This window comes from Xenopus laevis, chromosome 4S (genome assembly GCF_017654675.1).
Source record: "Xenopus laevis strain J_2021 chromosome 4S, Xenopus_laevis_v10.1, whole genome shotgun sequence".
Lineage (NCBI taxonomy): Eukaryota > Metazoa > Chordata > Amphibia > Anura > Pipidae > Xenopus > Xenopus laevis.
This window is the reverse complement of record NC_054378.1, coordinates 55591352-55618714: the sequence shown is the minus strand read 5'-3', so window position 1 is coordinate 55618714 and position 27363 is coordinate 55591352. Positions and strand designations below refer to the sequence as shown.

At 38.5% G+C, this 27363-nt stretch overlaps 1 protein-coding gene across 4 annotated transcripts; it reads right to left on the bottom strand.

The window, feature by feature from the left end:
- Positions 1-739: 739 nt before the first annotated feature.
- csnk2a2.S (casein kinase 2 alpha 2 S homeolog) lies at positions 740-26197 on the bottom strand. 4 transcript variants are annotated; one of them, XM_041561262.1, is made up of 12 exons: positions 25919-26197; positions 21133-21244; positions 20835-20936; positions 14747-14797; positions 11155-11211; positions 10727-10810; positions 10391-10501; positions 7272-7373; positions 6686-6786; positions 5428-5576; positions 5019-5109; positions 740-3744 (listed from the first exon to the last, which is right to left on the bottom strand). In XM_041561262.1, the coding sequence occupies exons 1-11, from the start codon at positions 26020-26022 to the stop codon at positions 5036-5038; spliced, it is 1047 nt and encodes a 348-aa protein (XP_041417196.1). In that variant the 5' UTR covers positions 26023-26197; the 3' UTR covers positions 740-3744; positions 5019-5035. The 4 variants fall into 4 exon arrangements, with proteins under 4 accessions (XP_041417196.1, XP_041417195.1, XP_041417194.1 ...); XM_041561261.1 differs by having other exon boundaries at positions 740-3768; positions 11155-11214; positions 25919-26195; XM_041561260.1 differs by having other exon boundaries at positions 5023-5109; positions 11155-11214; positions 25919-26195.
- Positions 26198-27363: the final 1166 nt, after the last annotated feature.

Below are 27363 nucleotides of genomic sequence, written 5' to 3'. Positions count from 1 at the left end.
TTTGCCTATTGTTTTAATCATGAAAAATCAATGTTTTTTGTTATTTCTTGCCCTTAACGGAGCAAATGAGGAAACTGAGGCTACTCCATGTCTGGTCCTTGCAAGGTAGATAATTAGATTACCAGTGTACAGGTAAACACAATTACATTTTGCAGGGGGTTATCTGTGCACTGCGCAATATAATTATATAACTTGCAAGAACCAAACATGTAGGAGTTTCAATTCCCCTTTTGCCTTGTTTAGCTCAATAAATAACAAAAAGGCAACAAAAATAAGCAAGTACCAAGCACTATTCATTAAATGCAGGTTGAAAAGAGGGTATAGCGTCAATTTTACCCTACTTTTTTTGGTTTGGCCAGATTGCCTAAAAATCGATTATATTGCTAAATGGCTTTATCCTCAAATTTGCAGCTTAAAAAAGTTGATAAGTATACCAGATATAAGCCCCAATACAAGAAAAATTCGCTGTTTTTTATGAAAAAGTTAACTTTACCCTCAAGACTATTTATTCACTATGTATTACACAAGTTTTTTTTCAGGCACAAACACTTTATTTTGATGACAGTATTCTTTTGACTCATTTTGAATGTAACCCAAAAATGTATTTGTATAGTTGTATCTGCTCAAGTACAAGAGTATTGTAAATGCTACTAAAGAGTATTGTAAATGCTACTAAAGTGAACAAAAGCCCCATGAACAATGGGGAATGATTCCACTGGCTCAATCAACAAACTGTATCTTTAGGTCTAACGTAAACAACACTTTATTCACTATACTCAAATTCCTTGTAGATTGACGAGAATGAAAGCGATCAGAAAGTAAGGTGTCACGTTGCAGAATTGGTGGCAAATGTATAACTTGGTGTTATTTGGCAACATATTTAAAATATTTAAGTTTAAAAACTCATTTATAGGGCCTACAAGGGATGTCACTCATTGTTTTCTTACAAAACAAGGGACCATGATGTTAATGAAGCACTGTGAAAGAAATAAAAAAAAAAAAACTTGGCCTGCTTTGCGGTGGATATTTCTTCAAGAACCACCATAATACTAGAAGCAACGAGGTGATGTGTGTAATATTACCTAAAAAGAGTGATGGCCAGTTGTCACTTTACACGCACAGATATTGCTTAAGTAAGTTCCCAGCTATGTTTTCTTTGCATACAGACTCATCCACAAATGTGGACAGACAAAGTGACACTCATACATACATACATACATAATATATCCAAATATAAATAAGTTGGAGTCCGAACTGCTGACCAGAGGTATTTATAGACTGTATTCCAAGTGGGTGGGATTCCATACAGCCATGGGGGAGGGAGCCAAGTGAGAACCTAACACCCAACACCCTTAGGGCTTTTCCTTGCGGCTGTGATTTCAGGATGTTTGGAAAAATAAAAAGGATTTCCTTCTACCCACCTGAGAGACACAAAGTTTAGAATAAAACAGGGTATACAACTATTATGCAACCATAAGGAGCAGTAATTGGTGTATAGCCCCAAAACTTCATAGCTACCAGGGTAAATCTTTAAATCCTTCAGAGCAAAATAGGCTACAAGTGTATTGTTTTAACAAGCAATACAGTGCAAGCCCCTCTGAAACTAAACATAAATAGCAAAACTGAAGCCCAACTTATTTTCTCGTTTATTTTGGGATCATGTTACCAACGTAACTGGTATGGTTTACAATGGGTTTGCAAACCTTACCATTTCAGACCTGAGATGGATATAAACCAAATACCAGACCACAAACAGAAAGACCTCCAACTCCCTCACTGCCCGAGACCCGCAGGACAGGTCCTTTGGCACTGAAGGGCTTAATATGTTGCCAGATTTAATATACACAGTAACCGTGCCTCGGGGCCAGTAGACTGCTCACACCATTTCCTTACTGGAGATAATAATTTAAAGGAAAAAAAAAATATAAAGGAATGACAAAATATCGTATAACTATTATCATCCCTCCCCCCAAATAATTCTATTTCAGAACTGGACTATGAAGCCCAGAATGCATTGCACAGGCAGCAGATTCCAACCTGCATCCGAGCTTTCACCGAGGTAGCTTTAAACACACAATAAATGGTGTTATGGAAGAAACTCCAGACTGGGTTAGGCCACATGACAAGACAAAGGTGAAGCTGTAACAGCACACTGTGGACAAAATACAGCACAGGTGAGATTTAAGCAACAAAATCTAAAGAATCTCACTTAATCTCTTATTCATGGCCACTAAAATTAAGTGAAGCCCTTTAGATTGAGATAAAATTAAAACATTTGTCTTGGAGGATTGGATGAAGTAGAATTTACTGTAGTCTTCCATCAACAAAAAGTTTATTGATTACCTGTGTCTTCTATTAGAAAGACTGATAAACTACTGATCAAAATTTGTAACACTTGTCTAGGAAGAACCAAATCATATTAAAGCCCACAGGGACATTTGTAACCCTTTAATGGCAGAGAATCAGCACTTGATTACAGGCTGTTCTAGTAATAATGGGGTTAACAGAACCAGGCTATTCTTCTCCAGAAATGAGTCCAGAGGCCCACTGTTTAATATGTCTATAATAGGGTTACCAGATCACCTGAAAATGAAGGATGATTCTAATAAATGCAGGTTGCTGGATTTTGTAGTCCCCATATTATCACATAATCTGGTAACCTCAGGTTTACATCAAACAGAAATAATAAGTCTGGAGCTCTGCCTTGGTTATGCAGGTGCCAAATATTTCTCTACAAACACAAACTTGAAAGGCAACTTGCCATAGAGTTCAATAATTATTACTGGGATGTGATTTTGTGCACTGCTTGCACAAAATCAAGCTGAATGGTGACTATTAATTGCTGGCTCTGCAGAGGACCATGGCACCTTTGTCAGAAAGACTAAGTAATGAAAAGAATGCCAAGATCCCTGAGCAATAATTTGTGGCCACATAACCCAAAATGCGCCTGTATATTGAGATTTGTATACATATATTTGTGTGTATATATGTATATATGTATATATATGTATGTGTATATATATATATATATATATATATATATATATATATATATATATATATATATATATATATATATATATATATATATATATATATATATATATACATATATATACACACACATACACAAATATTACTTTAGGCAGAGGGTATATTGCTGACTTTAAACAGGTTGGTTGATTCTGTTGCATCCTACATATTACCCTGTAACAAACGACTCCATATCACAGAACATCAAGCTTATAACCATACAATTCCAGGCTATCTGCAGAGGTTTGCATTTCCTCAATGCTTTTTAAACTATATTGCCGGCTTCTTTTAATCATAGAGGCTCAGCAAATTCTTGTTAAACATCTGCAAAAATATACCTGAAACCCCCTTAAAGGAAGCTCTGTCCAGAAGGCAAAGGGTTAACCAAGGTATAGGTAAGCAGTTTCCTGCTTTCAGAGGTAAGGAAAGGTGGGAAAAGGCCTGGCTTTGGGCCCCTCAGTCAAACATCTGAGTGCACAGGTTCTATAAGTGGATGTGTCTCTGCAGATGCAGATGGTCAGCACAGAAAACCTGTCCATCAAGGTGTCTGGGTTAGTAAAGTGAGGAGGCGTTCTGGGTTATGATGATCTTGGGACCAGCAGATACAACTGCCCCTGTGCTGCCCTTGTTCACTGCGGCCACTAGCAGAATTTGCTCCAGTGCGTCGTCTGGTTCTGCTCACGGAAACATGGTGAGAACAGCAGCGATTTCCTGAGAACATGAAAGATATAAAGACTGTCGGAAATGGAAGATGCCAAAAGAACAAAAAAAAAAAAAAAAAAAAGAGGGAAGGGTTAAGACAGAGGTTTTTAGATGTGAAGCACACACTAGCTACAAATCGATATCTGAAACAATAATAGTTAAATTAGCTAATTAAATAAATATTCTAGATAAATTAGAATATTTTGGAGAAAGGCTTTGCAGCAAATCTGATGACTCTGCAACTATACTTTCACAAGATTATTCACTTGAAAACGAAAACCTTTACACTTATTATTAAATCCGCATAAAGCTACTGTCCAGCTCCAAATAAATTTACAGATATTGGACCATAGGGAGATTTACCTGCCTTGGAAATCGTCTTTTAAGAGTGACATCTAGTTAGTAAATCATGGACAACAGAAGATGGTATTTTCCCTAGATTAAGACAGATTTGCACATGATAAATTTAACACGTGGCAATTCCCAATTCCAAATTGGTCAGCTGCAGAATAAAGATTCCATTGAAAACTAGCATATTAATGCTTTTAGCAGTTGGTCAATTGTTAGACTAAAGCTTACTATACATTGAATGATCTGCTCGTTTGGGGAGGTCTCCAAAGTACTGCATCAACGAACCAATGCAGTCATCGTCAGGCAAGATTTTCAAACCTGATAGATCTGCCCATTTTTTCAGCTGGAGGTTTGCCTAGTAGGCCCATCAGAGTGCCCCATAAATGGCCTGTGTGGATGTCTTAAATGTTGGCCATTTTCTTATTACTTTTGTATACAAACTGTAGGCGAATATTGCTTTTATCTGCCTTTTAGCATTTAGAAGGCGTTTCTCATATCAGTCAGCTTCCCTGCTTTTCTCACTAGAAAGCCCTAGTTTTAGCTAAGAGCAACATGGTGTTAATCCTCAGTCAACGTTTTGCTGGGGGACTGATATTAAATGCATAAATCGTCATTGTATTACTCAATGAGGGGCATTAATGTGGCATGTAAGTTGGTACTAAAACTTATTTTAAAACAAGTAATGCAGTATAATGCATTAACTTTATTTTTACAGTGCAACAAGCTAAATACGCATGTTATTTTGAAGTATATTTATTCCCTACATTGTTGTACTTACAATCTTTTTTTGGTGGCTCAGATGCAGAGTCAAAATAATTTGCCAGAAACTACACGCTTTTCCTAACTTTTGCAGAATTATTTGCAGCAGGGGGAAATGAAGAGGTATAGAAGAAAAAAAGGAGACAGGAATAAGAAAAGTAGAAGACAGTTACCCACAAGTCCCCAGTCCTCATCGAGCTGCTGACAGACTGCCAGGAAGCAGAGTGCTGTCTGTCTGAGCCTGCAGCTCCTTTACAACAGGATCTATGATGGAAAACAAGCAATGTTTTATTAGGCAATAGTGTTTTTAGGGACGTACTGTCTTGACTTTAAATATAAAATACAGTGTTACCATTTTTTTTTAGAAGATGCTTTACTGTGCAACTCAAAATATTGATAGTTTTGCACGTTATAGTTGAATAATTTCCATAGGCTGTATAAATACACAGTATATGATTTTTAGTGCCGACAACACATTTACAATTAAATCCATTGACCAGAACACCCTTCTAAAACTTCTACTTACTTTTAATCATATAAAAAGTGAGGTTGTCCAACCAAAGTTGGTAGTTCAACACTTACAAAAGTATGGGTGTTCCATGGCCTCACGTGCAGTCAGTCTCTGCTGGTGGTCGTAGCGCAGTAACTTATCCAACAGATCAAGAGCCTCTGCACTCACCAGGTGCCTGTTTTCACTGTGTAAGAAATTCTCCCAGCGTTTCCTTGAATGTCTGATAAATAGATTGAGAAAGAGAGAAATGATATCTTGATATAGGTCCATTAACTGAACTGCTAGGACACTGCTGTTTTCCATATAAATCGAGTAATGTGAAGCATTATGCCTTGAAGAAGAACTAAAGCCTAAATAAAATATGGCTAGAAATAATGTATTTCATATACTAAATAGACAACTGTTTGGTAAAGCTTTAGTTCACCTTAAGTCTACTTAAAAACATATTGACTGATGCTAACAAGAGCCAAAAATGCTTTGCAAACAAGCCACCCACTACCAATGAAGTGAAAAGCAAACCAGGGTTGACAAGAAGGGAGTTGTGACATGGAGTGGGAGCAACAATGGTCCTCCTCCCTTGTGCCATAGGCATGTGCTTATTTCTGGCAGTATGTATTTGCAACTTGAAGTAGTATGCCATTCTGTCAATCCCTGCACTGGCTTCCACTACCTCTCAGAATTAAATTTAAATTAATGACCCTGAAATTCAAAGCACTTCATAACTCTGCCCCACCCTACATCTCTGAACTCATCTCTATATACTCACCTAACCGCTTACTACGCTCCTCTACTGACCTGCTACTCAACTCTTCTCTCATTACCTCCTCACATGCTCGCATTCAAGACTTTGCAATGGCTGCACCCCTCCTCTGGAACTCTCTCCCACGGTCAGTCCGACTTTCTTCCAACCTTTCTGCTTTCAAGAAATCTCTTAAAACGCACTTCTTTCGAGAAGCCTACCCTCACTCTGCTTAACTACCAAACGCAACACCACATACAATACCACATTTCTCACCCACTTAATTCGATCTTGCCCACTCCCACACCTTGTGTATTACTCCCTTCCCTTTAGAGTGTAAGCTCTTTCTGCATAGGGCCTTCCTTACCTTTTGTACCGGTATTGATTGTGATGTATGTTACTCCATATGTTATATATATATATATATATATATATATATATATATATATATATATATATATATATTATTTATTTATTTCATGTGATTTAGTTGTATAATAACATTTACTTTACATGGCTACGCAATATGTTGGCGCTATATAAATACATGTTAATAATAAAAGTAGTACTGTTTTATCACAAATACTTACTGTCCCAGGATGTCATTGAAATGAGGGTCCAGCTCTATGTGGTATTTCTTCAAATAGCTATACAGCTCGTCTGTACCCAAAACTTTGGCGATGCGGACAAGCTGCATGAACGAAAGATAAAAAAAATCATAGAATAAAAAGCTTGAAAAGTGTGGTCCATGCTACCTACTTCAGACCTTGTATTTTAACACAAAATATGCAGTATATATAAAGACCCACTGTCAATTCTAATTAGAAACTCTTGCACCTCTAAATCTACTACTAGCAAGCTATAACAGCAGCCCAGTGTGGTGGAAAATGTTTAATTCCCTTGCCTTCTGCTATTCCGGAGGGGCAACCACCTGTCACTACACATTGTGGTGAATATTAGCCCTAAAATGTGTTTTTTTGGTTTAAAATCCACCTAAACAACAGTGAGAGGTGGTTACCATTCAAGTCAATGGCAGGCAGCAAGGGTGGCAACAGGTGCCTCTGCCAACAGAGAAAACTCCTTTTATGCCATTCGCCTTAACATCCAAAAACTTTTGATGCCAGAAGAATCCTTTTGCTCACTTAAAGATTTTATTCATCCCCATTACACGGTCACCTGGTCATAGTTGTCCTGTCCATGGAAAAAGGGTTCCTTCCGGAAGATCATACTGGCCAGCATGCAGCCTAAACTCCACATATCTAGGCTGTAATCGTACATCTGAACAAAATTAAAAACAATTTAGCAGTAGTTAGCAACTGAATGTGGACAAATAATTTAGGAGAATTGATCTGTTCTAAGCATGGTTTTCCGGTTACTAATGTTTCCATGAAAAAAGTGTTTACTTATCTTTCTTACCAAAGACCTGTATGCTGAATAAGGCCACCCAGCCCTCATACATATAGTAGGAGTGAAAAAAACTTTGCCCTACAATTAAACAATTGGCCCACTATGTGTACTCCATGAAGTTCAACCTTTGCTGTTGTGACTTTACTGGTCAACCAGCACTGTAACTACTTCTATCTGCATGGATTATTTTATGGTCCTTTTTACAGTCTAGTCCTGTAGGTTCCAGTAAGTTTCTCTTTATGCAAACCTTAAGCATTTTCTTTTTTTACAGTGTACTGTCCTACTGTAGTCACTTAGACCTTTCATAACATTATTGCTTGAATATATTATCATTTGCATTAAAACGTGTTCACTGTTTGCACCTACACCTGCCATTTTTTCTTTTTACTATGGATGGAATGACCATTACCCTGTTGATACGGCATCCTGTCTGGGGGTTCTCTTAGACCAAATCCTATCCTTCTCTAATCATATAAACGCCACCACAAAATTTGCTGCTTTTCCCTCCAGAACATTTCAAAAATACAACAAATTCTTTGATAAACAACTGCTAAAACACTAAGCCCATATTGCATCTCGCTTAGTCTATGGCAACCACTTTCTAACTGGTCTGCTACCTAATCTTTATAATGTTGTCTTCCCTGTGGGCAATTTTCTGTAGTATAACATTTATACATGGCCGCCTATCCTTGTAGTGCTTTATAAATAAAGTTACACAAAAATATTTGTATGCCCATTGCAAAGTTTAGACTTTATCTTATTAATTTGTTAAACACATGTATCATGTTTTATTTCCAAAGCAACAAAATCATGACTGTCTGCTGCAACGGGACCACTAAAGGGATACTGTTATGGGAAAAAAATGTTTTGTTTTTTTTTCAAAACAGTTAGTTAATAGTGCTGCTCCAGCAGAATTCTGCAATGAAATCCGTTTCTCAAAAGAGCAAACTTTTTTTTATATTTAATTTTGAAATCTGACATGGGGCTAGACATATTGTCAATTTCCCAGCTGCCCCCAGTCATGTGACTTGATAACCAGATAACAGCTCCCTAACACGTGACAGAATCCCTTTAATAAAAGTGCTTTAAATATACCTGTCCTATGAGCAGTAATATTCGACTACTCTCAGGCAACACAGAAAAAATACATCTCCTGTCATAAACCATATGGAGGCATCACTTAGGGCTAGTCCAGACGGGGAGATAGCGACGCGTTTGCGGTCGCGGCGACAAAGCGCCGCGACAGTCGCCGCGACCGGCGCAGGCAACAGTTTTGTATGGGCGCCTATGTAAAAACGCCTGTGCTAACCACACGAGGCGATGCGCTTTTCCAACAGTCGCCTGAAAATGCCTCGCCAGGCTTTTTCAGGCGACTGTTGAAAAGCGCATCGCCTCGTGTGGTTAGCACAGGCGTTTTTACATAGGCGCCCATACAAAACTGTCGCCTGCGCCGGTCGCGGCGCTTTGTCGCCGCGACCGCAAACGCGTCGCTATCTCCCCGTGTGGACTAGCCCTTAAGGGGGTTGTTCACCTTTCAACACTTTTATCAGTTCAGGTGCAGACTCGAAACGGTTACAATTTTGCAACATTTAGTTGATACATTTGTCAGCAGCATCTGTGGAATATTAGCAACTATTGTATCAATTCTAACAGCTGTCTTTAAAACCCAGGGATTCTTCTCAGCAGAGACAAAGATGAGAAATGTATCAACTAAATGTATCAATTTAGAACAGTTTACAGCAGGGGTGTCCAAACTGCGGCCCGAGGGCCAAATGCGGCCCAGGATGCATATGAATGCGGCCCAGTTTGGTTCCCGAGGAAACGTCATGTCGCAAAGGATATAGGAGGAGGGGGGACTCTGCCCATTGTCCAGTTAGTAATAATAATAAGTCTATTTAATATCCAGGTGTCCCATATTACAGTGTATAGCTCCATCTGGTTATCCAACTGGCATTGTATTTCTTTTCTGTGTATTTCCTTTACTTTTACAAATCAAACGTGTTTGTGTATATCATGTGTGGCCCCAGACAAATTTTTCTTTTTCCAATGTGGCCCTGCGAGCCAAAAGTTTGGACACCCCTGGTTTACAGGGTCGGTGACAGCCATCTCCCAGAGTTGCTTTAGAAGGTGAAAAGTGACACTTTACACTTAATCCTTTACAATATTAGAAAAATAGTCACAGAAAATAATTGGAAAGTCTTATTTCTGGTGAACTATCTGAAACAAACTGAACTTTTAGTGAACAACCCCTGTTGGTCACCTTTACACTAACTTTTAGTATTATTTGTGGTTTTTGCGCTATTTAGCTTTATTCAGCAGCTCTCCAGTTTGCAATTTCAGCAATCTGGTTGCTAGAATCTAAATTCCTCTAGCAACCATGCATTGAGTTGAATAAGAGATTTGAATATGAATAGGAGAGGGCTTGAATAGAAAGAGGAGTAATAAAAAGTAGCAATAACAATACATTTGTAGCCTTACAGAGCATTTGTTTTTAGATGAGGTCAGTGACCCCCATTTGAAAGCTGTAGTCAGAAAAAGAAGGCAAATAATTAAAAACAAAAAATAAATATTGAAGACCACGAATAAGCCATTCTAGAACATACTAAAAGTTAACTAAAAGGTGAACCACCCCAAAGGCACCATTGTGCAAATTAAGACACAAATATAGATTCTTCTCTCATACAGCGCTAACTTTGTTTTAAGAAATACAGTTTTTTAAAATTCAGAGAACAAATGTAAAATAGATACACATGAATATATTACATTAATAAACAAATGTTTTCGGAAACAAATGTAAAATTCTATAACCTGAGACCCTTTAATAACAAAGCTAAATAACATTTTCAATAATGTTACCTGCATTTTACCAAATAAAACAGATCACTTACCTGGTAATCCACCAGCAGTTCGGGGCCCTTGAAATATCGTGATGCTACACGGACATTATATTCCTGTGCTGGATGGTAAAATTCTGCCAAGCCCCAGTCTATCAATCTGAGCTAAATGGTGAGAAATAACAGTTACTTTCTCTGGGTCAATTAACAGAGGCTGTTTTTCTACTTTATAGACATGTTGTTTTTCAACCTATGTAACAACAGAATAAAATATTTGTAAACCAGCTTTACTTAAAAACAAATATCTGGGTGTACAAAAGAAAAAAAAAGGCTAGTGAAAAACAAAAGTTAATACAGCTGGGGGAAGAAGCAAGTCAGTTTGGGTTGTACCTTTTTTTGCTGGTGATCAATCATGACATTATGTGGTTTCACATCTCTGTGCATAACTCCTTGACTATGGCAGTAATCAAGAGCCTAAGAGAAACCAAAAAGTAAATTCCATTATTTACTCCAAAATGTTGTTCAGTCGTTCAAAAAAAGGGACTAGAAGCTTTAGCAAGTTTTCAAGTGATGTTTCCCAAGGAAGCACCAAATCCTTTCTTAAAGAAATATCATACTGCTTTATTCAACATTGGTTCATCAGGGCTTGTGCTTTTTATGGTCTGTTATTTCTTGCACTAAATGTCAAAGCTGAAATTAAATGCAAAGAAACTAATTTCTGGTTATACAAGCACAACTGCAAAACTAAGGAGAAACCTAAAAAGCTGACCAATCAGAATAGATGACATTTGTTTACAGCCGGAGGAAGACTTACTAACCTTGAGAAGCTCATACATGTAATAGCGGATATCATAGTCCGTTAGAATCTGATACAACTGCTGTATGTGAAAAAGGAAACAAAAAAAGAAACAAACGCATGAAAAAAGTAAAATAATGTTTAATTTCCTTAATATGTCATTCTTATATTACTGGAACATATAAAAATTTTTTAGAAAAGAGCCAGGAGGAGAAATCTGGGTTCCAGGCAGGTCACCTTTTATACGGACTGAAATAAGCGGGAGCAGAAAAAAAAGGCCCTACATAATTTAATAAAAGATGATACCATCATTATTAAGCCTGTGGACAAAGGGGGAGGTGTGGTCATACAGCAGAGGGAGGATTATGTTAATGAAGCTATAAGACAATTTAGTGATACATCCACCTATTGCAAATTAGACCATAACCCTACGGATAGGTTTATAAAGGAATTGACACTTCTTCTAAAAGAGGCAAAAGAGAAACACATATTGGAAGATGGGGTGTTCAATTTTTTGAACAACCTTAACCCAAGAATAGCAATATATTATCATCTCCCCAAGATACACAAATGTCTTAATAACCCTCTCGGCAGACCCATCATTTCAGGCATTGTGTCTTTAACTAGTAATCTTTCAGAGTTTGTAGCCTTCCACTTACAAGATATAGTATAAAATCAAGAGTCATTTCTTCGTGACACAACCTATCTTCTAAATAAAATAATGAATATTAAATGGGAGGAAGATTTTGTCCGGATAACATGTGATGTTACATCAATATATACTAGTATTCCACATGTTAAAAGGGATGGTATTTGTTGGTGAAAAACTTAAGAAAGAAAGTGAACATTCAATACCCTTGCAGGAGTTCCTTGTAAACAGAATTAATTCCATTCTAACACAATTATTTTCCATTTGAAATTGTATTTTATTTACAGTTGCAGGGAACAGCAATGGGTAGTAAGTTTGCACCTTCATACGCTAATTTATATATGGGGGTATGGGAGGATATCAACATTTGGAAAAATGTTCAATATAAGGAGAATATTGTGTTTTATACTCTCTTCATTGACTATTTGTTGTTTATATGGAAGGGGGATGTTGAGAGCGCCAGGAATTTTATTAGTTTTATCAATCAGAATGATTTCAATTTGAGATTTTCTGCTGAAGTGAAGGACAAAATAGATTATCTTGATGTCACATTGTTTATTCAGATTGGAAAGGTTGAAAGTAAGCTATACAGGAAAGCCACTGATAGGAATGGCCTATTGCATGCCAGCAGTGGGCACTTCAAGGGCTGTGTTAAGAACATACCAAAGGGACAGTTCCTCAGGGTTAAGTGGAACTGCTCCAGGGAGTCAGATTTTTTAGAAGAATGTCAAGTGTTGGAAACCAGGTTCAAGGAGAAAGGCTATAGGTAGGAATGGATACAAACAGCACGTGAGTCTGCATCTAAAACAGACAGGAACGTTTTATTAAAGGCCAAGCAAGGGTCTAAAGAACCAAATAAAAGGGCAATTTTTTGTACCAGATACAATGAAGCAGGTGGACATATCAAAAATATCTTAAAACATTGGCATTTGATTACAGCAGACCCCATTTTAAACCAGTTGTCTATTGATAAACCAAGGCTTTAGGAGAGCACTGATTATCAAAAACATGTTAGCCCCATCCAGGATTTGGGGATATAGGAGACATGAGGCACCACTTTGGTTTAAAAGGCACCTTCAAATGCCAAAAGAGTAGATGTGGTGCTTGCTCATTTGTTATGCCCAAAAAAATATATAAGCGATGAACTTCCTAGAATAGACATTTTTACTAATTGTTCCTCTATTAATGTTGTATATTTGATGTCTTTGTAAAAAAGTGAACGTGGGTAGAACCAAAAGAACTGTAGGAAGGAGAATCAGTGAGCACATCCGCAATATACAGATAACTGAAAAGAACCATAGTGTTTCCAGACATTATAACGAGAGCCACAATAGTGATCCGAAGGGTACAATGTTTTTAGTTCTTGAAAAAAATCCCTGCCAGTTTTAAAGGAGGAGACAGACTTATTAGGCTGAGGCAAAGAGAAATCTTTTGGATTTTTGAGCTGAATAGTTTACAACCTCATGGTTTAAACATAGACTTAGACTTGGCAGCTTTTTAACTTTTTTAAATCTTAACCTTCTTTAACTTTTGTGTTTTTAGGACTTGGGGTGTCGTTAGTTGGCATCGGGGCCCCTTGCCTTATTGTAAAATGGTTTCAATATAGGAAGGTCCATGGTTTAAGGTATAGTTGGCAACATTGGGGAGAGCAGTTCTCTTGCCCTATTTACATATGTGCTTATGATTGGCCATATAATTGAATATGCAAATGCTGCCACAAATAGCTCACCATAAGTAAATTAAACCTGAATTTTTCTATGGTTGGAGTGAGGGTGGGGTTAGTAATTTTCCTTCTTTTTCAAAATGAATCAGTTAATAGTGCTGCTCCAGCAGAATTCTGCACTGAAATCCATTTCTCAAAAGAGCAAACAGATTTTTTCATATTCAATTTTGAAATCTGACATGGGGCTAGACATTTTGTCAATTCCCCAGCTGCCCCATATCATGTGACTTGTACTCAATCACTCTTTACTGCAAGTTAGAGTGATATCACCCCCCTCCCTTTTTCCCCACAGCAGCCAAACAAAAGAACAATGGGAAGGTAACCAGATAGAAGCTCACTAACACAAGATAACAGCTGCCTGGTAGATCTAAGAACAACACTCAATAGTAAAAACCTATGTCTCACTGAGACACCTTCAGTTACATCGAGAAGGAAAAACAGCAGCCTGCCAGAAAGCATTTCTCTCCTAAAGTGCAGGCACAAGTCACATGACCAGGGGCAGCTGAGAAATTGACAAAATGTCTAGCCCCATGTGAGATTTTCAAAATTGAATATAAAAAAATCTGTTTGCTCTTTTGAGAAATGGATTTCAGCACAGAATTCTGCTGGAGCAGCACTATTAACTGATTCATTGTGAAAATTATTTTTTTTCCCATGACAGTATCCCTTTAAGGATCAGGAGCAGTATTAATTGTACAATGTTTTTGATTTCATGATATCTTGTAATTATAACCCGTTGCTGGGGCACATTAATTTTTTAATAAATACGTCTGCACTATCATATATTTCTTCTTATAGGTGGGCTGATTTACCATCCTTGGTCTTACTTACCTGAATGGTCTACAGCACATGGCACTTTTTTAAACAAGTTTTACGTAATTAACACAGCAGTGTGTTGTACTTGGCACTTTAATATACAAATGTAAGGGTACTGCACCATAGTATCCATTTTGCTCTTCCCTACAGAGATTTGTTTTGAAATGGTGAGGGCTATAGCAGCAGAGAGGAGTATTCTTCCTCTTCTCTATTGTCCTGCCTCCTGCTGGTGGATGCTATACCCAAGGTCCCCTGTGTCCAACAGACTCCTTGAGAAAACTTTTATAAATCATCCTTTTTTTAATGTGATAATTTGCACATATTTTTAATATACATATTGCTCAGACAGAGGAGATCATCTACAGTATAACAAAGGCTATTTGCAGTCTGTGAGTAAAAATATATAATGAAGAAATGCACACTTACCTTAAAATCTGTATTATTGATGTATTCAAAAACAAGGGCTGGAGTCTTGGACTGTAGATAAATTAACAAACATGAGTTATAGATGTACATGAAACACAAAACAGTTGTTGTAAATTTGTGTTGAAAGAAGACGTTTAAACGAATATTATCCTTTTCAGTGTTATAGGGTTTTGTCAAGCCAGATCAGCAAGTGCTGATTCAGAATTTAAGAACGCTGCATATTTTCATTATTTTATGCCTGATTTAAGCTTTGGATCAGAACACAGAAAATGTATGGAGTTTTTAAAAAGGATCAAAATTGTAGATTACACCATCTTGAATGGAGTCTGGTATTCAGTGAGACTCTACCCTTTGAACACAAACTTCTGGTCAAATGCAGGCCCGGTCCAAGCTGTCCGACCCTAGGCAACCCCGCCGGCCACTTGACCAATCTCCCAAACCCTCCCCCCCTGGTGGTGATTTGACAACGTGGGGGGTGTTAGGAGCACACTCACAGAGGAGTGCCGGTGGGGGAACAAGGGTCTGGACCAGGGGTAGGCTAAAGAAGAGGTACTTTGCTTGGTGCCCCCACTTAGTTGCGCCCTAGGCACATGCCTCTTCTGCCTACCCCAGTTCCGGCCCTGATCAAACGAGTTTATTATACAGCATATAAATATATGCTAAACATATCAAAATGCATATATGGGATCTATTATCCATAAACCCTTTATCAAGAATAAATTATTCATGGAAGTGCTATTGTAAAATGCATGTTGGTTTGTATTTGGGCCAAGCAAACAGTCAATCATTGATTATTGAAAACCTCAGAGCATACTAAGGAGAATTTGGCAGTACAGGTATGGGATGTGTGATCTGGAAACTCGTTAACCAAAAAGGTCCAAATTACAGAAAGGCTGTCTCCCAAATTTTTAAAAAGGATTTCTTTTTTCTCTGTAATAATGAAACAGTACCTTGTACTTAATACCAACTAAGGATACACAGAATCCTTCTGCCCGGCCGAACCAAATTTGCATATGCAAATTAGGGGCGGGAGGGAAAACACATGACTTTTTGTCACAAAAACAAGGAACGGATACGGTTCGGCCGGGCAGAAGCATTCGGCCGAATCCAAAAGTGGATTAGGTGCATCCTTAATGCCAACAAAGATATAATTAATCCTTATTGGAAGCAAAACCAGCCTATTGTGTTTATTTAATGTTTACATGATTTTCTAGTAGACTTAAGGTATGAAGATCCAAACTATGGAAAGATCAGTTATCCGGGAAACCCCCAAGTCCCAAGCAATTGTTATCCAATTCTGGATAACAGGTTGTTGGGGCAAAAATGTTGCGAGTCCAGGATCCGGAGCAACAACAGTCTAGTGTGTGGCAAGTTAGAAACAAAGTAAACATTTTCCCCCCTTTAGTATTTTCTATGTAAAAGTTTTATGAAAGTAAAAGTGGAAACTGAAGAAACTGTGCCAGACTGAGAAAACTGGCTGTTCAATATCTATTTCTAATGGATGTATTGGCTTGTTGTAAAATGTACTCTGTAATCAACATTTTCTGGCAAACAAAGTATTAAAGGGATTGTTCACCTTTAAGTTAGTATGATGTAGAGTGATATTCTGAGACAAGCAATTGGTTCTTTTTTTTATGGAGTTATTTAGCTTAGTTATGTATTCAGACGTTTTCCAGTTTGCTATTTCAGAAATTTGGTTGCCAGTGTCCAAATTACCCTAGCAACTATGCACCAATTTGAAAGAGACTGGACTATGCATAGGAGAGGACCTGAACAGAAAGATGAGCAATAAAAAGTAGGAATAACAATAAACGTGTAGCTTTACAGAGCACTAGCTTTTTAATATGAGGTGAGTCACTACCATTTGAAACCTGAAAAGACTTAGAAGAAGGTGACAAATCATTCAAAATTATAAATAATATACATAATGAAGACCAATTGAAAAGTTGCCTAGAATTGGCAAATCTATAACATACTAAAACTTAACTTCAAGGTGAACCATCCCCTTTATCAGGCAAAATAATTAATGAGTTATACTGGTTATTTTCTGTACGTGGGCTGCCATCGCTATTCACTACACATACACAGTGTGCTGCACTAAAAGCAGGCACAACATCATGCATGTGCTTGAAGGAACCTGATATGCCTTCTTTCAGGACTGCCAGTTCAAATACAACTAGGCATGCCACAATATGCCATCCCTCTTCCTGCACATGCCTGTGATTGGTTGTTGGGTTGTTTATCTTTAAGTTAACTTTCAGTATGATGAAGAGTGTGATATTCTGAGACAATTTGAAAATGGCTTTCTTTTTTTATTATTTGTAGTTTTTGAGTTAAGTGTTTAATTCAACAGCTCTCCAATTTGCAATTTCAGCAATCTGGTTGCTAGGGCTCAAATTACCCTAGCAACTAAACTATGATTTGAATGAGAGATTGGAATAGAAATATGAGAGGACCTGAATAGAAAGATGTCATGTAGAGAAAAGTAGAGACAGGCATGAACAGATTAAATTGCAATCTGTTTATTCACACAACACTTGAAAAAGGGCTTCTGCCCGAAACATGTTGTGTGAATAAAAACAGATTGCAGTTTAATCTGCGAGTACCTGTCTCTGCTATTCTCTAAGATACATGTTAAGCCTTTCTTGGACAAAGGCAGAGTAACAGGTGAGCTTAAAGGAAAACTATAGCCCCAAATTTAATACTTGAGCAACAGATAGTTATTAAGTGGCCTACTAATGAATATTACCAAACTGTTATATATATATATTTAAGTAAATATTGCCCTTTTACATCTCTTACCTTGAGCCACAATTATGTGATGGTCTCTATGCTGCCTCAGAGATCACCTGACCAGAAATACTACAACTTTAACTGTAACAGGTAGAAGTGTGGAAGCAAAATACAGAACTCTGTCTGTTAATTGGCTCATGTGACCTAACATTTATGGTTTGTTTGTGTGCACCGTGAATCCTAGGAACCCAGGGGACATTCCTTAATTTTTTTCTATTTAGGATTACCAAATGTCACATTTTGCTAAAAAAAATATATTATTATGAAAATGGTTTATTTACATGAAGCAGGGTTTTACATTAGAGTTGTTTTATGCACAATATTTTTTATAGAAGAGAGTTAGATTGTTTGGGGGGTATAGTATTCCTTTAAGGCATACTTGGAACCAGGTTTTCATACATGAATAGAAAGGTGAGCAATAACAAATTGACAATACATTTGTAGCCTTACAGAGCATTTGTTTTAACAAGGGGTTAGTGACCCCCATTTGAAAGCGGGAAAGAGTCAGAAAGGCAAATAATTCAATAACTATTAGAATAATAATGAAGACCAACTGAAAAGTTGCTTAGAATTGGCCATTCTAGAACAGAGTAAACTTAATGTCCCCATAGACCAGTGATCCCCAACCAGTAGCTTGCGAGCAACATGTTGCTCTCCAACCCCTTGGATGTTGCTCTCTGTGTCCTCAAAGCAGAAGCTTATTTTTGAATTCCAGGCTTGGAGGCAAGTTTTAATTGCATAAAAACTTAGTATAGTACCAAGTAGAGCCTCTTGTAGGCTGCCAGTCCACATAGGGGCAACCAAAGAGCCAATCACAGCCCTTATTTGGCACCCAAAGGGACTATTTTATGCTTGTGTTGCTCTCCAACTCTTTTTACATTTGAATGTGGCTCACGGGTAAAAAAAGGTTGGGGACCCCTGCCATAGACACAAAGATTTCTCTTGCCGAACGACCGATTTTAGCGAAGTCCGACCAATCCTTCGAAATTATTATGCGGTCAGTGGGATTCGAACGATCGAACATCTTAAGATTTTTCGGCCGACATCTGTCAGGAAATTGATCGGCCAGGTTAAAAAATCTTTGTCGGTCCCAGTGCAATCTATTTATGTTTGCAGGGCCAAGAAAGGCAGCTACCCTTTGTTTTCCTGGCAAATTGGTCTTTTTAGTTGATGGACAATTCGTACGATCGTTCCGAGATAATCGTGGTCTCTCATCTATGGCCAGCTTTAGAGGTGAGCAACCCCTTTAAAGAGATAACATAGGCTGTGCAGGGTAGGCACAGTATTTCATTCCAGCCTGGCAGACTAAAAAAGAAAATACATTTAAAGACTATGCGGTCCGTTTACTAAAGTGCGGTAAATCTGACTTTAAGTTTCTGCATGTTATAGCTGAGAATATTTTTACGGCAGAATATTCGCAGCGACTAAGTTTACTAAACAGCGATATGCTCAGAAGTCATTGCGATCACTTGCAGTAACTACGGTAAGGAACCAGCTTACATTAGCGGTAATTTTAGCGAGTTGCGAATTTTCGGCGAAAAATTACGTTTTTTTGCGAATATTTATGCTATAAAATAGTCTTGTTTTATGGCGGTTATTATGGCAATTTTTACTATGACATTTATGGCCAGAAATGCATCTTCAAAACTCAAACTTTATTGACTGATGATTATACCATCCAACAACATCACCAGAGTAACACCAATCAAACATGTTTGCATCCTATAAACCCTTCTACCAATAGAATCATAGGAACAAGACATGATACCAGTCAATCTCTTTCCTTCATAGAAATGCACATTTTAATGTAGCCAATCACAATGAAACCAAAAAAGCGTAGAGGCTGACGAATCCTTGGACTGTGATGCCCGCTGCCAATAATACACCTCTGAGCTGAAACTGCTGCTGTTGCAACAGATAGAAGCAGAAGCCAAAACATCCTGTCAGCAATAGCTACAGATCTCTCTCCTGTCAGCAAAGAACGATGGGTAAAAAAAAAACTGTATTATGGGATATTTCCTGCCCCTTGAGAATTTTCTGGCGAAAAAAATACTTTAACACCATTACATAGGTGGCGGTAAAAGTTTGCGAATATTTTGGCGTTAATTTTGTCTTTATCACATTTCGCTGTTTAGTAAACCAGGCGTTAATGTGTACGTAGCGTTATTTTCAGCGAATGCGATAACTGGCGAACAATTATTCTTGCGCAAGAAAATGTGCAAATTTATATTTACCGCAGGTTAGTAAACTGGCGATAACATATTTGGCGAAAATTCTGTCTATATATTGTGCGTATATTTTTAACGCACTTTAGTAAACGGACCCCTCTGTTTATAACTCCTAAAAAGTTTCCTGTAAAAGGGTTATTCACAAAAAAAATGTTTTAGTGTAATGAAAGAAAATGTAATTCTAAGCAACTTAGTAATGTACATTAGGTGCAATAGAAATAATATTGTGTTTCAACCAAACGAAGTAGTGCAGCATATGTATATTAAAGGGAAACTATACCCCAGAATGAACTTAAAGAAACAGTAACACGAAAAAGTGAAAGTGTTTTACTGTAATGAAAATACAACATAGTGTAACGCTGCACTGGTAAAACTGGTGTGTTTGGTTCAGAAAGACTACTATAGCTTGGATAAACAAGCTGCTGTGTAACCATGGGGGCAGTTATTCATTGGGGAAAAGGCACAATATACATAGCAGATAATGGATAAGCTCTGTAGTATACAATGGGATTCTTCAGAACTTATCTGTTATCTATTGTGTATCCTGTGCTTGAATGACTGCCCCCATGGCTACATAGCAGCTTGTTTAAATAAACTATAGTTCTGTTTCTAAAGCAAACACACCAGTTTTGCCAGTGCCGGGCAACACTATATTATATTGTCATTCATTTAAAACACTTTCATTTTTTGGTGTTACTGTTCTTTTAACTAGAAAATAGTTTATATCATATTAAGTGGCCTTAGGAATCTCATTCAGAGAACACCTGACCAGAGATACTGCAGCTCTAGCTGTAACAGGAAGAAATGTAGGCGTAAAAGATGGAACTTTGCCCATTCGTTGGCTCACATGACCCAACATGTATGTTTGGTTTGTTTGTGTGCAGTGAATTTTATTTAGGATTACCCAATGGCACATATTACTTAAAAAAAAGTATGTTTTATGAAAATAGTTTACTTAGATAAAGCAGGGTTTTCCATATGAGCTGTTTTACATGATATATTTTTAAAGACAGCTACTCTGTTTTGGGATATAGTTTCCCTCTAAGGGCAATTAATCCAGTACATACCACAGGGTCCTTAATGGTGTCTATGAGTCGGATGATGTTGGTACCACCACGCAAATTTTCAAGGATCTTCACCTCTCGCTTTATCTTCTTCTTTTTCACAGGCTATAAAAAAAAAGTTACAGTTTCACTGGTATACAGAGGAAAATTAAAATGACAGATATAAAATGTTTCTGTGCAGAGCCTTAAACTAAAGCCACTGCAAAGTCATCTGCAAAGGGCATTTTCTTAATTTATAGCAACCGACAAATACATCAGATACATAGCCTTTGCTTCATGTCACTGCACTGTGTAGGCCTACCTTCAGAATCTTAACCACGACCCTCTCATTGTTGGTGATATTTATAGCTTCAAACACTTCACTGTATTTGCCGCGTCCAAGCTTTCTAACCAGCTGATAATCTTCTTGGTTTCTATAGGAAGGGAAAGAGTAAAATGTTACTCCAAAAAGCAGTTACAACCCCGCCCCCTGCAAAAAAAGAAAATATATGCATGTTTATGGTGAATTTCTTTCACAAAATCCTATACTGTTTGTCCTATTAAGAGTCATAGCATATAGTGGTAACTGTCCTTGGTCAAATACAGCAGATCACATATTGAGTGTGAGATAGCAAATACAGTATAGCCTGATGGCAATATTACACATAAATCCTCTCTCTTCAGTTATTGTTGAGTTACAAATCCTAGGTGCCAGAAAATGTTCAACAAGAGCAAAAAAGCCCTTGGGTGATCTGACAGGAGACATGGTACCCAAGTTAGTTGCTCTACAAAAAAAATTGGGTTCTCTATTTTTCCCAATATCCCAACATGCAGGTCAGTGATTATCTGCACTAAGATGCAAAAACTCAAAGTACAAAATGTTTATACACATGTAAATGATACTTCTCTAACAGAATCTTTGGTCAGGTAACCTTAACTACCTCAGTATGTTGTTGTTATTCAGATACATTTAACGGTATTTTAACATTATAAGACATGAAACTGAATATGTACAACCTGTGCAATGCAATTATGTGACTAGATAATATTTAGCAATAAGTGGTTACTTTGGGTACCTTCTGCTTCAATATTTGCTTTAAATTCTCCGTAATATTGGGATGTGCTATTTGTCTATCTGTAAGGTTTTGGGGTTTCTTTTTTTGTTGCTGTTGATTGTCATTTTGGTTGTCAGTCAGTTATTGTAACACTTAACCAGAATAAGAATTTGATATATGGCATCATGATGACTTTTTAGTAATTACTACTTATTGTTGCATAAAGGTGCATTTAACCCTGGAGGCAAGAAGCTAAAATAAAAAAAAATAAAAAATATGACATAAGGTTGTCCACAGTCTAAAGTTACATTTTGGTCACTTTATTCCATTTTGGCAATCTGTCGGTAACATTTATTGTTCTATTGTAGTTTGAAATATCAAAGTAAGCATAGTGGTTTCTATACATAAGGCATATAGCAAACTCTGCACCTATTATTACTAGCTATTATTAGCTAGTTACTTTTTACTCGACAGGATTTTACTCTGCTGATGAATATAAAAAAAACCTTCAGCTGTTGTGAAAGAAACTTACTGCTGAAGGGCTTGCTCTGAACAGCTGAATGTTGTTCTCCAAGAAACTGGCATTATGAAATGAAAGGGATAACAAAATGCACAAACCCTTTTCAGTCACGAGATGGCTTACCCACTATGATACAGGACATAGAGAGATGAGTGGGGCTGCAGTAGTCCAGAACCACACTTTACCTTTTTTCCATGCATTCGTAACCACCATACTAGCAATTGTGTGGCCAGTTTCATAGGGAACAATACTCCCTGTGTCTGAACATCGGTGGAATGTAGCACAGCTTGTGCAAAATGATACGCCATATGTTGTGTGTACACTCAGTGTATGCACAAATTTATTGTACAGCACTGCAGACCAAGTTGGTGCTTTAAAAGTACATGTAAATACAAGTTAGAAATTAGCACCCTTTCAATGAATTAAACTATATTTCCCTTTAAATCCCGGATTAAAACTAGTAAGAATATAATTAAATCTATTATAAACTAGAAAATTCGAACACAAAACTTTTTCAAGGTCTGTTTAAGGGCTCTACATGCAGGCGTTTCAGCCCGAAAGGAATAAATGCAGTCTGTTAAATGACTTTGCACTCCCTTAGCCACTTTATAATCATGTATTGAATAAAAAGCAGTAAACATATAAGCAATGATAAAGTTGTGAATAAAAAAATCATTACCTGTCTTGAGCAAAAAAATTAAAAATAAATAAACCTATGCGTGTTTCTGTGGAAGAATTAATTTTTACACTGCTTCAATCAGAGCGTAAAATGTTGGATTACTTACTTTAAACAAAATATTGCTATAATATTGGTGTAAAACTAACTTTGCATGTTTATAAATATGCCCCTAAGTGTGGCTAAAGAAAGAGACAAGTAACTAAGATGCATGGTCAATCCCTATAGTGTTCTGATATTCAAAAATGTCCACAGTCCTACTGGCAAACGCCGAGACTAAAGCTGGCCATAGACGCAAAGATCTGATCGTACGAATCGAGGATTCGTACGATTTTCGAACCGTGTGTGGAGAGTCCCGACATTTTTCGTCCGGCGGATATTGGTCGTTTGGTCGATCGGACAGGTTAGAAAATTTCTGTCAGCTGCCGATAATATCTCTATTGCCGATCCTACGATATTCAGTGGGAGACTGTCACTAGCTTTGGTTGGACATAGATATCGTACGATTGCTGTCAGGGGCAGAACATTGCTGATCTGTTCTTTAACTAATCTGACTGGTAAGACTTTGATCTGAATGGTTAGTGGTGGGTCGGGAGATGGGAAAGTCCGATAGTACGATGGTTCATACGATCGGATCTTTGCATCTATGGCCAGCTTAAGCAGGCAGGAAAGAAAGAAAGGGGAGGCAATTTTTATCTTCCTTTTTGGCCAAATATTTTCTCTGGAGAGAAAACTGCCCTATCTTCTAGCTAACTTCTGTGAGAAGCAAACTCCTTTATAGGATCGGAGTAGTCTTTAGGGCATCAAATAATGTATCATTAAGTAGTTTATCACCAACAAGTGACACTAGGGAATTACACACTTGTGGATACAGTCACAGGGGACTACGCTATGTATTTTCTTCTTTTAAAATAAACTGTCTGGTACCTGCCTAAAGCTCCCCATAGACGCGACGATTCTTCTTGCCGAACGACCGATTTTAGGGAAGTCCGACCAATCCTTATCATGCGGTTAGTGGGATTCGAACAATCGTACATCTTACGATTTTTCGGCCGTCATCGGTCAGGAAATTGATCGGCCAGGTCAAAAAATCTTTGTCGGTCCAAGTGCAATCTATCTATGTTTGCAGGGCCAAGCAGGCAGCTCCCCTTTTTTTTCCTGGCAAATTGGTCTTTTTAGTTGATGGTCAATTCGTACGATCATTCCGAGAAAATAGTGGTCTCACGATGAGGATCTGATCTTTTAAAAATCTCAACATCTATGGCCAGCTAAGTGTTACTTTTATCATCTTACATTCTTACCATTTGAACATTAGTGTTCTTCCTCACATTGTCATCTGACTGACCAATATGATATCAGCAGGTGGACTAGGGCATAGGTCTGAAGAGCACCAGCATTTAGGGCTGTTACATGCAGCATGTTCTTGCCCGTAGAAAATCACTTATACTACAGATGGCGATCCCCATTCTTGTTCTCAGATGCTTTGTTGCTATAGTCCAATTTTCGAAACCCAGACCTTATCCGCAATCTGCATTTTTACCCACATAAGACCCGCTACGTGAACAGAACCTCAACTGCCATACCCACAGCCTGTTACACTAAGCACCACTAAACTGGAAGCGATGTCATCAGAATGATTAAAACTTGCTTATATGGAGACCTTCACCCACACCTACATCTGCAAGACTTACACAAACCCAGCAGGTCACCTGACCCAATGCATCTGCCTGTAGGAGAGGTGATCAAAGTGCTACATGTGACATTGCACTTACAGAAGAGTAAAGACCTAGTCACATGCCCATAAATAATTTAGGGTCTTACAGAGCTAAAAGAAAAGGTGAATTTAATAAGTAGTAAAAATGTAATGTATTGGGCAGATAGTCCATTGAGTTTGCTGCCATAAAAAGGAGGTGAAATCCTTAATGAAGATGTATACCCAGCAATAAAATGTTACACGATTACAGATAACGTCATTTTAATCAATTATTCATCACGTGTTCCCTACATATATTAAAAATGATTTGCAAACGTAATTGAAAGTATATAATAGAGTTTGCTTGTCCTTTAAACAATGTATTTGTTCCTTTCAGCACCCTTGAAACCATTTAGTACTAGTTCACTGTAGCCGCTTCTTTTCTATTTAGCTATCTGATGCTACATTGTTTCAAACGTGAGAAGCACCAAGGCAAAGAGCAGAAGGGGGCTGATACCATATCATTTAGAATAAATTCATAATGAATGTTACAATTTCGCAGGTTACTTAGAATGGCAGTTTCGTTAGACATTTTGTGTTAGGGTTTACTTTCCCTTTAGTACGGTTTGCGACCTAGCAGCAAAGTGTGTCAACTTCCCCTTCGGACTATGAATTAATATTATAAACAAGAAATCACACAATTTTCTCTATATGTAAATGATAATGGGCACGTCCGTCTAAACAATTGCTAATGAGAGTAAATTGCGGATAGTGTGTGTGTGTGTGTGTGTGTGTGTGTGTGTGTGTGTGTGTGTGTGTGTGTGTGTGTGTGTGTGTGTGTGTGTGTGTGTGTGTGTGTGTGTGTGTGTGTGTGTGTGTGTGTGTGTGTGTGTGTGTGTGTGTGTGTGTGTGTGTGTGTGTGTGTGTGTGTGTGTGTGTGTGTGTGTGTGTGTGTGTGTGTGTGTGTGTGTGTGTGTGTGTGTGTGTGTTCTGACTACACAACCTCCCTGCTCTTTGCCCACCATCTTTTAAGCTATTCCATCCCCCATATTTCATTCCGCGTTTGTACAAATCAGTTCTACACCCACTAGAATTGTATCTCACCCCCCGCAATAAAAAGCTGATTCTCAAGCACCACCAGCCTCGTGCCCCGCCACTACTTACCCCCAATTGGGAACATGCGCTTCATAGTCCCAGTACTCGCGGCTTCTCAGGCTGTTGACATCGGCATACACACGGGCTTTGCTCCCGGCCTGCGGACCCGGCATGGCTCCGGGGTTTCGAGTTAGCAGGCCCCTAAGCCCGGGGCTAGGGAGGCGGCAAGAAGCCGCACGCAGGAGGAGGTGGGCGGCCGCACTCAGCGCAGCCAGGCCTGGCCGGGGGTTCAGCGGCTTCCGGGACTGACAAGGAGGAAACAGGCACTAAGAGATGAGCCAACAGCGCACTCTACAGGCCCGGCGGCCAAATTACCTCATAACAATCGTATAAGGCTGGCCGGCGCTTTCCCGCTTGAATATTACTCATCACCTGCACCACGCAAGTCTGTGTTAAGCTATTGGTAGTTTGGTACTGAAAGAAGTAGATACATTATTGAACAAAAAACATACTCATAGTAGAACTTATGCGTGGCTGAAAGTCCATAACAAGAAAGGTGTGAACAGTGCCAGGCAATGCCTGGCTGGCAGGTCCGGACCGAGAATTAAAATAGGCCCTGGCATTTCAGGTACATAGAGGCATAATCAGCCCACACAGAGGCCCAATCTGCGCCCACCAGCCCACTAAATACTGACTTTCTATAACACCTTAAAGCAGCCCCTCTGGCATTTGCCAGAACCCACAGATTGCCAGTCCAGGCCTGCTGGCTGGTGGGCAACCCAGCCAGACACTTCGCGCCCGACCCCGTGCGCAAACAAGGACGAGGTGAGGTGCCCCTAAGTGAATGTTATCCCTAGGGGTATATTTATCAAAACAGTGAAGTTAGAGATCACCATAGTCCCCTAGAGTGAAATACCACTGCTCTCCATTCATTTCCATGGGATTTTTAAAGACTTAAGCTGGCCATAGATGCAAGGATCCTTCTATGGCCAGCTTCATTTATCAAAGGGTGAAGGTGAAAGTTCACCATTTGATAAATAAGCCTTTAAAAATCCCATAGAAATGAATGGAGTGAGGTGGTATATCATGCTAGCAGATCTCTAACTTCACTCTTTGATAAATACACCCTTTGTGTTTCACAAGAACCATACCTCTTTTCAGAAACCTAATCCACTACCTTGGGGAACTTATTAAAGCAACGCTGCAACTGCGTTGTCATCTTCTCTGTTCAGGGCATCCCCTTATAAATTTAGGAAGGTGGGCAGAGTAGAATTTTCGGATTTGACACTAGGGTTGCCACCTGTCCGGTTTTGACCCGGACTGCCTGGTATTTTGAAGGGCTGCCCAGGTCAAAACTTCCTGCCCAGTTTTCCTTATTTGGAAAGCTGGATTCCCATGATTGAAACGGCGATTGGCCGATCGTTGCATCATAGCCATGCCCCTTGATGTCATGGTCCCATCCCCTTGATGTCACAGCCCAGCCCCCTGCCCAGTCTCCATCGGGGGAAAAGGTG